The following is a 13,432-nucleotide window of genomic DNA, read 5'->3' as shown; positions in this document are numbered from 1 at the left end:
TAGACTACTAGGCTACTAGACTACCAGGATACTTGGCTACTAGGCTACTCAGCTACTAGACTACTAGTCTACTAGGCTACTAGGCTACTAGACTACTAGGCTACTAGGCTTCAGAGGGGTATCCTTCACACACACTGGCGGTAGATGGATGGCACTAGATGTTCAGCTGGCAGTCAGACACTGGAATACCATTTATGTGACAGAGTGAGGGCTTTTGCATAGGTGCTGTGTTGCATGTTCACTCTGAGGGACACACGTGGAGGTGCTGTGTTGCATGTTCACTCTGAGGGACACACGTGGATGTCCTGTGTTGGCAACATGTTCACTCTGAGCTCTTAAAAATAAGAATAAAAGCTCTTGAAAAGACAACGGTCGACTATCTCCATCTTTACAGTAATAGACTAGTTTCCAACACTCTGAGAGTGAGAAAGAAAACGTTTTCTCTTAGCCAGCAGCACAACACTATAACACTGTAACACAGTACAAAGTACATAGTAACACAGTACACTGTAACAAAATAACACAGTACTGTACATCGTACACAGTACCTAGTTACACGGTAACACAGTACACGGTAACACAGTACACGGTAACACAGTACCTAGTACACAGTAACACAGTACCTGGTACACAGTACACGGTAACACAGTACCTAGTGCACAGTACACAGTAACACAGTACCTGGTACACAGTACACAGTAACACAGTACCTGGTACACAGTACACAGTAACACAGTACACAGTAACACAGTATACAGTAACACAGTACACTGCAACACAGTACCTAGTACACAGTACCTAGTGCACAGTACCTAGTGCACAGTACCTAGTGCACAGTACACAGTAACACAGTACACTGCAACACAGTACCTAGTACACAGTACCTAGTACACAGTAACACAGTACACTGTAACACAGTACCTAGTACACAGTACCTAGTACACAGTAACACAGTACACTGTAACACAGTACCTAGTACACAGTACCTAGTGCACAGTACACAGTAACACAGTACACTGCAACACAGTACCTAGTACACAGTACCTAGTACACAGTAACACAGTACACTGCAACACAGTACCTAGTACACAGTACCTAGTACACAGTAACACAGTACACAGTAACACAGTACACTGTAACACAGTACCTAGTACACAGTACCTAGTGCACAGTACACAGTAACACAGTACACTGTAACACAGTACACTGTAACACAGTACCTAGTACACAGTATAAAAATAAAAATACCTATGGAGACTGTAGTGGAGCCAGTCTTACCTATGGAGACTGTGAGGAGAGGAAGGGAGAGTGTAGGGGGCTGGATCAGTGTTAGAGTTGTGATTCATGGACTGATTACCATTTAAATGTATAATTATTTTTTTTTAAATCTAATCCGACATGAATTATTATAACTTCTCTACCTACTGCACTGAATGAAATGCAGTGAGTTTGTGGCTTTACAACACAGAGAACTGTACTCTGGCTGGCTCTACAGACACGAGAGAAGCCCTTGTGTGGACGGCACGGCACACTTTGCATTCTTTTCTTTATGAAACGGCCTCAAGCCATCAGATGTCTTTGATTTCTAGTTGTTTTACGCCCGAGTTGGGCTGTTTATATTGAAACAGAGACTCTCCCCGCTAGGTGGTTGAAGGGAGCTGTTGTACAACCCAACCCAATTCCTCTTCTTTCTAGCTGCTAATCTGTTCCATGATTCAATCCACCACCTCTCCTATTGTTTCATCTCGTACCCCGAGTATTATGTGGTGGTCGCCGTCACTTTCTCCTTTTTTCGTTTTAACAATCAAATGAGGCAAATCTATGTTATTTCATAATTGTCTTGGAAATTCTCTCTCTCTCTCTCTGTCTCTGTCTCTCTGTCTCTCTGTGTCTCTGTGTCTCTCTGTCTCTCTGTCTCTGTGTCTCTGTGTCTCTGTGTCTGTCTCTGTGTCTGTCTCTCTCTCTCTCTCTCTGTCTCTCTGTGTCTCTGTGTCTCTCTGTCTCTCTGTCTCTCTGTCTCTGTGTCGCTGTGTCTCTGTGTCTGTCTCTGTGTCTGTCTCTCTCTCTCTGTCTCTCTCTGTCTCTCTCTCTCTCTCTCTTTCTCTCTCTCTCTCTCTCACTCTCTGTGTCTCTGCCTCTCTCTCTCTCTCTGTCTCTCTCTCTCTCTCTTTCTCTCTCTCTCTCTCTCTCTCACTCTCTGTGTCTCTGCCTCTGTCTCTCTCTCTGTCTGTCTCTGCCTCTGTCTCTATCTCTCTCTCTAAAAATGTCAACATGTATCTCTGAATCTACAGTGTCTCATGACGGACTGTAACGTTCTGAGTGTAGTGGGTGAGAAGTCAGGCGCAGGAAGCAGAGAGTTCAGGGGAGTGCTATTTTAATGCACCACAACGGTGAACATAAGCCAACCCCACGAAAACACAGGGCGTAAACAAAACAAACGCCCCAAACAGGGGGACTTAAACGGTCCAGAAAAGACCCACGAAATGGGAAAGCACGTAACTCACAGACGTGCACACAAGTTTACACAACACAGAAGGTCACAATAATTAATCCCGCACAAGGAACCAGGCGGGCCGGCTGACTAAATAAAGCCTCACTAATATTATAGAATTCAAAACAGGTGCACTCAATGAACACATAAGGGAGGGGGAGGAAATAATCAGTGGCAGCTAGTAGGCCGGCGACGACGACCGCCGAGCGCCACCCGAACGGGAAGGGGAGCCACCTTCGGTCGGAGTCGTGACAGTACCCCCCCCTTGACGCGCGGCTCCCGCAGCGCGCCGACACCGGCCTCGAGGTCGACCCGGAGGACGAGGCGCAGGGCGCTCCGGATGGAGGCGATGGAAATCCCTCAACATTGACGGATCCAAAATGTCCCCCACCGGTACCCAGCACCTCTCCTCCGGACCGTACCCCTCCCAGTCCACGAGGTACTGCAGGCCCCTCACCCGGCGTCTCGAGTCCAGAATGGCCCGTATCGTATACGCCGGGGACCCCTCGATGTCCAGAGGGGGAGGAGGGACCTCCGGCACCTCACCGTCCTGTAGGGGACCAGCTACCACCGGCCTGAGGAGAGACACATGAAACGAGGGGTTAATACGATAATAGGAAGGGAGTTGTAATCGATAACACACCTCGTTTATTCTCCTCAGGACTTTGAAAGGCCCTACACACTGCGGCCCAAGCTTCCGGCAGGGCAAGCGGAGGGGCAGGTTTCGGGTCGAGAGCCAGACCCTGTCCCCCGGTACAAACACGGGGGCCTCACTGCGGTGGCGGTCAGCACTCCTTTTCTGCCGTCCACTAGCTTGTTGAAGGGATTCCCGGACGGCCCTCCAGGTCTCTTTGGAGCGCTGTACCCATTCCTCCACCGCAGGAGCCTCGGTCTGGCTCGGATGCCACGGTGCCAGGACCGGCTGGTACCCCAACACACACTGAAAAGGGGACACATTAGTAGAGGAGTGGCGTAGTGAGTTCTGGGCCATTTCGGCCCAGGGGATGTACCTCGCCCACTCCCCTGGCCGGTCCTGGCAGTACGACCGCAGAAACCTACCCACCTCCTGGTTTACTCTCTCCACCTGCCCATTACTTTCGGGGTGATAACCGGAGGTCAGGCTGACCGAGACCCCCAGACGCTCCATGAACGCCCTCCATACTCGGGACGTGAACTGGGGGCCCCGATCAGAAACGATGTCCTCCGGCACCCCGTAGTGCCGGAAGACGTGGGTGAATAATGCCTCCGCAGTCTGTAGGGCTGTAGGGATACCGGGCAACGGGAGGAGACGGCAGGACTTAGAGAACCGATCCACAATCACCAGAACCGTGGTGTTCCCCTGAGACGGGGGAAGATCGGTCAGGAAGTCTACGGATAGATGTGACCATGGCCGTTGTGGAACGGGGAGGGGTTGTAACTTCCCTCTAGGAAGGTGCCTAGGAGCCTTACTCTGGGCGCATACTGAACAGGAGGAGACATAAACCTTAACGTCCCTAGCCAAGGTAGGCCACCAATACCTCCCCCGAAGGCTTCCTATTGTCCTCCTCACCCCAGGGTGACCCGAGGAGGGTAGGACGTGAGCCCACCGAATCAGTTGGTCCCGAACACCAAGCGGCACGTACTTCTGCCCCGCCGGACACTGAGGAGGCGCGGGTTCAGCCCGTAACGCCCGCTCGATGTCCGAGTCCACCTCCCATACCACCGGTGCTATCAGCTTTGAGGCGGGAAGGATGGGAGTAGGTTCGGTGGACCTATCCTCTGTGTCGTAAAGGCGGGACAGCGCATCCGCCTTCACGTTCTGGGAGCCCGGTCTATACGATAAAGTGAACCGGAATCGGGTAAAAAATATGGCCCACCTTGCCTGACGCGGGTTCAGTCTCCTAGCTGCCCGAATATACTCCAGATTTTGGTGGTCGGTCCAGATGAGAAAGGGGTGCTTAGCCCCCTCAAGCCAGTGTCTCCACACCTTCAGAGCCCTGACCACCGCTAACAACTCCCGGTCACCCACATCATAGTTACGCTCCGCTGGGCTGAGCTTCCTCGAGAAGAAAGCGCAGGGGCGGAGTTTTGGTGGCGTACCCGAGCGCTGTGATAGCACGGCACCCACCCCAGCCTCGGACGCATCCACCTCCACTATGAATGCTAGAGAGGGGTCCGGATGGGCCAACACGGGTGCATCCGTGAACAGCGCCTTCAACTTGTTGAAAGCTCCGTCCGCCTCTGCTGACCACCGCAACCGCACCGGACCCCCCTTCAGCAGTGAGGTAATTGGAGCCGCTACCTGGCCAAAACCCCGGATAAACCTCCGGTAGTAGTTGGCAAAACCCAAAAACCGCTGCACCTCTTTTACCGTGGTCGGAGTCGGCCAATTACGCACGGCCTTACTGCGGTCACCCTCCATCTCCACCCCCGAGGTGGAAATGCGATAACCCAGAAAGGAGACGGCTCGTTTGGAGAACACACACTTCTCAGCCTTGACGTATAGGTCATGCTCCAGCAGTCTACCAAGCACCCTGCGTACCAGAGACACATGCGCGGCGTGAGTGGCTGAGTAGATCAGAATATCATCGATATAAACAACTACTCCCTGCCTGTGCAGGTCCCTGAGAATATCGTCTACAAAGGATTGAAAAACGGCTGGAGCATTCTTTAACCCATACGGCATGACGCAGTACTCATAGTGGCCCGATGTGGTACTAAATGCGGTTTTCCACTCGTCTCCCTTCCGAATACGCACCAGGCTATACGCGCTCCTGAGATCCAATTTTGTGAAGAACTGCGCTCCCTGAAATGATTCCACTGCCGTAGCAATGAGAGGTAGTGGGTAGCTGAATCCCACAGTGATGGCATTTAGACCTCTATAATCAATACACGGACGCAAACCTCCCTCCTTTTTCCTCACAAAAAAGAAACTCGAGGAGACGGGTGAGATGGAGGACCGAATGTACCCCTGTCCCAGAGACTCCGTGATATATGTCTCCATAGCCAACGTCTCCTCCTGGGATAATGGGTACACGTGACTCTTGGGAAGCGCAGCGTCTACCTGGAGATCTATCGCACAATCCCTTCCCGGTCGATGTGGTGGTAATTTAGTCGCCTTCTTTTTACTGAAAGCGATTGCCAAATCGGCATACTCGGGGGGAATGCACACCGTGGGACCCTGGTCTGGACTCTCCACCGAGGTGGCACCGATGGAAACTCCCAGACACCTTCCAGAACACTCCTCTGACCACCCCTGGAGAACCCCCTGTCTCCACGAAATTTTAGGATTGTGCCGGGCCAGCCAGGGAATCCCTAGCACCACTGGAAACGCAGGCGCATCAATAATGTAGAGACTGATACGCTCCCTATGATTCCCCTGCGTTACCATGTCCAGTGGAACCGTGGTCTCCCTGACCACCCCTGACCCTAATGGCCGGCTATCTAGGGAGTGCACGGGAAAGGGAGAATCTATCGGCACAAGCGGAACACCTAATTTAATAGCGAGTCCGCGGTCCATAAAGTTCCCAGCTGCGCCTGAATCGACTAGCGCCCTATGCTGGGAAGAGGGGAAAAATTTAAGGAAAAAAATCAAGACAAACATGTGACCAACAGGGGGTTCTGGGTGAGTTTGGTGCTGACTCACCTGGGGTGATCGAGAAATGTTCCGCCTACCATCTCGACTCCCAGACGGACCCCCCCAGCACCGATCGGCCGTGTGTCCTCTCCGACCACAGCTGGTGCAGAGGGAGCCTCCTCCTCCGGTACCCCTCGGCACAGTCCCTCCCAACTCCATCGGAACGGGAGTGACGGTGCTGGGTGGTGGAACACACAGGACCCTCTCCGAACGCCCGCGGGCAGCCAGCAGATTGTCCAGTCGGATGGACATGTCAATTAGCTCATCCAGGGAAAGAGCGGTGTCCCGACACGCTAGCTCCCTGCGGACGTCCTCCCGGAGACTACACCGGTAATGGTCGATAAGAGCCCTGTCGTTCCACCCAGATCCTGCTGCCAAGGTCCGGAACTCCAACGCGTAATCCTGGGCGCTCCTCTTCTCCTGCCGGAGATGGAATAGTCGCTCTCCCGCTGCTCGGCCATCTGGAGGGTGGTCAAACACTGCGCGGAAGCGGCGGGAAAACTCTGGGTAGTGCTCCTTCGCTGAGTCTGGGCCATTCCAGACTGCGTTCGCCCACTCCAGAGCACGACCCGTGAGACAGGAGATGAGGACACTCACCCTCTCCGCTCCCGAGGGAGTGGGTCTGACGGTGGCTAGGTACAGTTCTAGCTGGAGTAAGAACCCCTGGCACCCCGCCGCCGCTCCATCATAGACCCTCGGGAGCGTAAGACGGAGGGTGCTGGAGTCGGGAGATGGGGAGTCCTGAGGGGGGGGAGCCGAAGGTGGAGAGAGGAGACCACTTCTCTCCCATCGGTCCATTCTCTCCATCACTTGATCCATAGCCGTTCCGATCCGATGGAGAACGGTGGTATGATGTAGAACCCTTTCCTCCATCGATGGGAGGGGATTGGCTGTTGCTCCTGCTGACTCCATTCCTCAGGGTGCGGGATTCTGTAACGTTCTGAGTGTAGTGGGTGAGAAGTCAGGCGCAGGAAGCAGAGAGTTCAGGGGAGTGCTATTTTAATGCACCACAACGGTGAACATAAGCCAACCCCACGAAAACACAGGGCGTAAACAAAACAAACGCCCCAAACAGGGGGACTTAAACGGTCCAGAAAAGACCCACGAAATGGGAAAGCACGTAACTCACAGACGTGCACACAAGTTTACACAACACAGAAGGTCACAATAATTAATCCCGCACAAGGAACCAGGCGGGCCGGCTGACTAAATAAAGCCTCACTAATATTATAGAATTCAAAACAGGTGCACTCAATGAACACATAAGGGAGGGGGAGGAAATAATCAGTGGCAGCTAGTAGGCCGGCGACTACGACCGCCGAGCGCCACCCGAACGGGAAGGGGAGCCACCTTCGGTCGGAGTCGTGACACGGACAATCATCATTAACCACACATAGAATTGGTCAGGAAACACACCTCCAAGACTGAAATCTCGTTTCCCTAATGAGCAACAGGAAAAAAACACGTGCCATTAGGCGTGTTCAGTTGCTCTTTAAAACCATGTTACAGCCATAAAACTTCCCCTAATCCATGTTACAGCCATAAAACTTCCCATAATCCATGTTACAGCCATAAACTTCCCCTAATCCATGTTACAGCCATAAACTTCCCCTAATCCATGTTACAGCCATAAAACTTCCCATAATCCATGTTACAGCCATAAACTTCCCCTAATCCACGTTACAGCCATAAACTTCCCCTAATCCATGTTACAGCCATAAAACTTCCCATAATCCATGTTACAGCCATAAAGCTTCAATATATCCACATAATTGTCCTCCCTCATGAAGCCATCTATTTTGTGAAGTGCACCAGTCCCTCCTGCAGCAAAGCCCCCCCACAACATGATGCTGCCACCCCCATACTTTATGGTTGGGACGGTGTTCTTCGGCTTGCAAGCCTCCCCCTTTTTCCTCCAAACATAACGATGGTCATTATGGCCAGACATTTCTATTTTTTTTAATCAGACCAGAGGACATTTCTCCAAAAAGTACGATCTTTGTCCCCATGTACAGTTGCAAACCGTAGTCTGGCTTTTTTATGGCGGTTTTGGAGCAGTGGCTTCTTCCTTGCTGAGCAGCCTTTCAGGTTATGTCGATATAGGACTCGTTTTACTGTGGATATAGATACTTTTGTACATGTTTCCTCCAGCATCTTCACAAGGTCCTTTGCTGTTGTTCTGGGATTGATTTGCACTTTTCGCACCAACGTACGTTCATCTCTAAGAGACTGAATGCATCTCCTTCCTGAGCGGTATGACGACTGCGTTGTCCCATGGTGTTTATACAGTGCTCAAAAATGGGAACACTAAAATAACACATCCTAGATCTGAATGAATTAAATATTCTTATTAAATACTTTTTCTTTACATAGTTGAATGTGCTGACAACAAAATCACACAAAAAGTATCAATGGAAATCAAATGTATCAACCCATGGAGGTCTGGATTTGGAGTCACACTCAAAATTAAAGTGGAAAAACACACTACAGGCTTATCCAACTTTGATGTAATGTCCTTAAAACAAGTCAAAATGAGGCTCAGTAGTGTGTGTGGCCTCCACGTACCTGTATGACCTCCCTACAACGCCTGGGCATGCACCTGATGAGGTGGCGGATGGTCTCCTGAAGGATCTCCTTCTAGACCTGGACTAAAGCATCCGCCAACTCCTGGACAGTCTGTGTTGGATGGAGCAAGACATGATGTCCCAGATGTGCTCAATTGGATTCAGGTCTGGGGAACGGGCGGGCCAGTCCATAGCATCAATGCCTTCCTCTTGCAGGAACTGCTGACACACTCCAGCCACATGAGGTCTAGCATTGTCTTGCATTAGGAGGAACCCAGGGCCAACCGCACCAGCATGTGGTCTCACAAGGGGTCTGAGGATCTCATCTCGGTACCTAATGGCAGTCAGGCTACCTCTGGTGAGCACATGGAGGGCTGTGCGGCCCCCCAAAGAAATGCCACCCCACACCATGACTGACCCACCGCCAAACCGGTCATGCTGGAGGATGTTGCAGACAGCAGAACGTTCTCCACGGCATCTCCAGACTGTCACGTCTGTCACATGTGCTCAGTGTGAACCTGCTTTCATCTGTGAAGAGCACAGGGCGCCAGTGGCGAATTTGCCAATCATGGTGTTCTCTGGCAAATGCCAAACGTCCTGCACGGTGTTGGGCTGTAAGCACAACCCGCACCTGTGGACGTCGGGCCCTCATATCACCCTCATGGAGTCTGTTTCTGACCGTTTGAGCAGACACATGCACATTTGTGGCCTGCTGGAGGTCATTTTGCAGGGCTCTGGCAGTGCTCCTCCTGCTCCTCCTTGCACAAAGGTGGAGGTAGCGGTCCTGCTGCTGGGTTGTTGCCCTCCTACGGCCTCCTCCACGTCTCCTGATGTACTGGCCTGTCTCCTGGTAGCGCCTGCATGCTCTGGACACTACGCTGACAGACACAGCAAACCTTCTTGCCACATCTCGCATTGATGTACCATCCTGGATGAGCTGCACTACCTGAGCCACTTGTGTGGGTTGTAGACTCTGTCTCATGCTACCACTAGAGTGAAAGCACCGCCAGCATTCAAAAGTGACCAAAAGATCAGCCAGGAAGCATAGGAACTGAGAAGTGGTCTGTGGTCCCACCTGCAGAACCACTCCTTTATTGGGGGTGTCTTGCTAAATGCCTATAATTTCCACCTGTTGTCTATTCCATTTGCACAACAGCATGTGACATTTATTGTCAATCAGTGTTGCTTCCTAAGTGGACAGTTTGATTTCACAGAAGTGTGATTGACTTGGAGTTACATTGTGTTGTTTAAGTGTTCCCTTTATTTTTTTGAGCAGTGTACTTGCGTACTGTTGTTTGTACAGATGAACGTGGTACCTTCAGGCGTTTGGAAATTGCTCCCAAGGATGAACCAGACTTTTGGAGGTCTACAATTTTTTTTCTGAGGTCTTGGATGATTTCCTTTCATTTTCCCATGATGTCAAGGAAAGAGGCACTGAGTTTGAAGGTGGGCCTTGAAATACATCCACAGGTACACCTCAAATTGACTCAAATGATGTCAATTAGCCTATCAGAAGCTTCTAAATCCATGACGTAACGTTATGGATTTATAAATCTTGTTTGTTCATCATTCGTTATGGTCGTTCTGTCTTTGTCTCTGTCCCCCTTCAGAGGTGGAGAAGGACCTGGCTAGGTTATAACTTCAGGGAAAACTCTAGAAGGACCTGACTAGGTTATAACTTCAGAGAAAACTCTAGAAGGACCTGACTAGGTTATAACTTAAGGGAAGACTCTAGGTCCTAATGTCATTATGCATTTATATTCCCAACCTGTTTGTCTCTGTCTCCTTTCAGAGGTGGAGAAGGACCTGGCCAAGCTGGCAGAGCAGGGGAAACTAGCCCAGCGGAGTCCCAACAGCCCCCACAGCTCTCTTCTACTCACCCCCTTGTTCCACACCTCTCTCCCGGCCTCACTCCCCAGTACCCTCCCCTTAACCGGCCAGCCTTCACGACCTCAGTCTCCCATCCTCACCCGCTCAGCCAAGCCCAGCTCTATAGGTTATCCCCTGGTCAGTCCTAAACTCAGCCCCCTGCTCACCCGCAAGCCCACCTCCCTCACCATGACCGGCAGCCACCGGACTCATTCCCCCAGCAACTCCGGCAGCAGAATTACGACCCCCAGAACCCCAAGCAGCAGACCGATGACCCCCAACAGCCTGCTGACCTCCAAGTCGGCCATGACGGCCGTGACCCCAGGGGTCGGTGTTCACGGAGGTCACAGGGGTCATAAGGAGGTGACCTTCAGGAAGTCACGGAGCAGGCCGGTGACCCCCACCAGTCAGCCAACCCGACCCAGGCCCCTGCTCACGCCTCCTGGGCTGAGTACAACAGATAGTCTGGGCAAGGCCTCCAGCCTCAAGGCCTATCTGTCAGAGGTTTGTTCAACATCAGCTGACTGATATACTAATCATTTTGCATGATAAATAACAACTCATTATGATTTGTAGATCGGTCAGTCAATTTACAATTTACCCACAAAGCATCACAGATTTGATTCTGTTGAACACGGCCACTCACTCCAGGTAGATGTTAGCCTTGTTTGTGTTCTTGTTTGCGTTGTGCACATAACTAACACACACACACACACACACACACACATTTGTTTTGTGGGGACCAAATAATTGATTGCCATTCAAAATCCTATTACCCCAAACCTAGCCCTAACCCTAAACCTAACCAAAACACCCAAGCCTAAACCTAAACCTAATTCTATCCCTAACCCTAATACTATCCCTAAACCTAACCCTAATTCTAACCCTAACCTAACCCTAATTCTAAACCCTAAACTTAACCCTAATTCTAACCCTAAACCTAACCCTAATTCTAACCCTAAAATATACTTTGGACTTGTGGGGACTCTTTTCTAAGGCTGGGAATTGCCTGGGACCTCACGATACAATATGATCACTATACTCAGGTGCTGATACGATATAAACTGTAACGACCCTGGGTTTATAAGCGTGGATATCGACTCTGCCGCTTGAGCATGCTTTTGGGGCACAGTCGATAGCGCGCTGGACTTCTGGCTAGAAGGTTGAGGGTTCGAGACCTGCTTCCTGCCTGTTTCATTATAGTATTATGATTCTCAGAATTCTATACGATGTTCCAAAACATCAAATCAAATCAAATTTTATTGGTCACATACACATGGTTAGCAGATGTTAATGCGAGTGTAGCGAAACGCTTGTGCTTCTAGTTCCGACAATGCTGTAATATCTAACAAGTAATCGAACAAATTCATGACGACTACCTTATACACACAAATGTAAAATAATGAAAAATAATATGTACACATAAATGTATGGATGAGCGATGGCGACAAATGCGGCAAGATGCAGTAGATGGTATAGAATACTGTACAGTGGGGCAAAAAAGTATTTAGTCAGCCACCAATTGTGCAAGTTCTCCCACTTAAAAAGATGAGAGAGGCCTGTAATTTTCATCATAGGTACACTTCAACCATGACAGACAAAATGAGAAGAAAAGAAATCCAGAAAATCACATTGTAGGATTTTTTTATGAATTTATTTGCAAATTATGGTGGAAAATAAGTATTTGGTCAATAACAAAAGTTTATCTCAATACTTTGTTATATACCCTTTGTTGGCAATGACAGAGGTCAAACGTTTTCTGTAAGTCTTCACAAGGTTTTCACACACTGTTGCTGGTATTTTGGCCCATTCCTCCATGCAGATCTCCTCTAGAGCAGTGATGTTTTGGGGCTGTTGCTGGGCAACACGGACGTTTTCTGTAAGCCTTCACAAGATTTTCACACACTGTTGCTGGTATTGTGGCTCATTCCTTCATGCAGATCTCCTCAAAATCACAGTGGTTGGGGTGCAACAGGTCAGCAACAGGTCAACAGGGTGCAACAGGTCAGCGCCTCAGGAGTAAATGTCAGTTGGCTTTTCATTCAGAGTTAGAGACAGCAGGTGCGACATATATATATTTTTTTGGAGAACAAGCTATAGGATGAACAGTACCGGAGTTTTTTGTGCAGGTAAAGCCAACTAGCGCTAGCTAACGTTACCTACAGTATAAAAACAAGTAGAATAACATTGCGATATGCAACTAGCCATTTTCTCCCCATCACTACCCCTTTCTGAGGGTTTAATTAACGGCGGGGGCAGGAATTTTGTGATTTGTGACATTTACTTGTGGTTGACGCCTAGTGAGATGATCAAAAAAACACCAGCGAGCTGAACAGAGCGGAGCAGCCTGATTCTGATTCACAAATGATTGACGCTAGAGCTCAATGAGAGAAGAGGGAAATAGAGAGAATTTATTTGTATATATATTTTTTATCTTCCCCCACTGTTCGTACTATAACTACTTGTGTTAATGCTAAACAGCTGATAATATAACACGTGAAATATCTTTACCTTTTTAAAACCTTTTTAGTGCAATGTCTACTGTTATTTTCTAATAGTTTTTAGTTGATGTTGTTAAATTTCTTTATTTCACTTGCTTAGGCAACTATAACCATATGTTTCCCTTGCCAATAAAGCCTTTTTAAATTGAATTGAAAGAGGGAGAGAGAGAGGGCTGGAGAGAGAGAAAGAGAGAGATAGACAGGGAGAGAGAGCGTCATGCAAGAAAGAGAGAGAGCTAGTGTCACGCCCTAACCTTAGATATCCTTTTTATGTCTCTATTTTGGTTTGGTCAAGGCGTGAGTTGGGGTGGGCATTCTATGTTTTGTGTTTCTATGATTTTCTATTTCTATGTTTTGGCCTGGTATGGTTCTCAATCAGGGACAGCTGTCT

At 49.5% G+C, this 13,432-nt stretch overlaps 1 protein-coding gene across 3 annotated transcripts in view; it reads left to right on the top strand.

Moving 5' to 3' along the window:
* Positions 1-13,432, top strand: part of LOC110536541 (uncharacterized protein C8orf34 homolog) — a 166,613-nt gene that overhangs the window by 134,239 nt on the left and 18,942 nt on the right. For all 3 annotated transcript variants that reach the window (XM_036934705.1, XM_036934703.1, XM_036934704.1), the window contains exon 12: positions 10,464-11,044. In XM_036934705.1, the coding sequence (XP_036790600.1) occupies positions 10,464-11,044 (581 nt within the window). The remainder of the gene's footprint in view (positions 1-10,463; positions 11,045-13,432) is intronic.

Source organism: Oncorhynchus mykiss, chromosome 11 (genome assembly GCF_013265735.2).
Source record: "Oncorhynchus mykiss isolate Arlee chromosome 11, USDA_OmykA_1.1, whole genome shotgun sequence".
NCBI lineage: Eukaryota > Metazoa > Chordata > Actinopteri > Salmoniformes > Salmonidae > Oncorhynchus > Oncorhynchus mykiss.
Note: the sequence above shows the minus strand (reverse complement) of the source record. Positions and strands in the feature narration are given on the sequence as shown.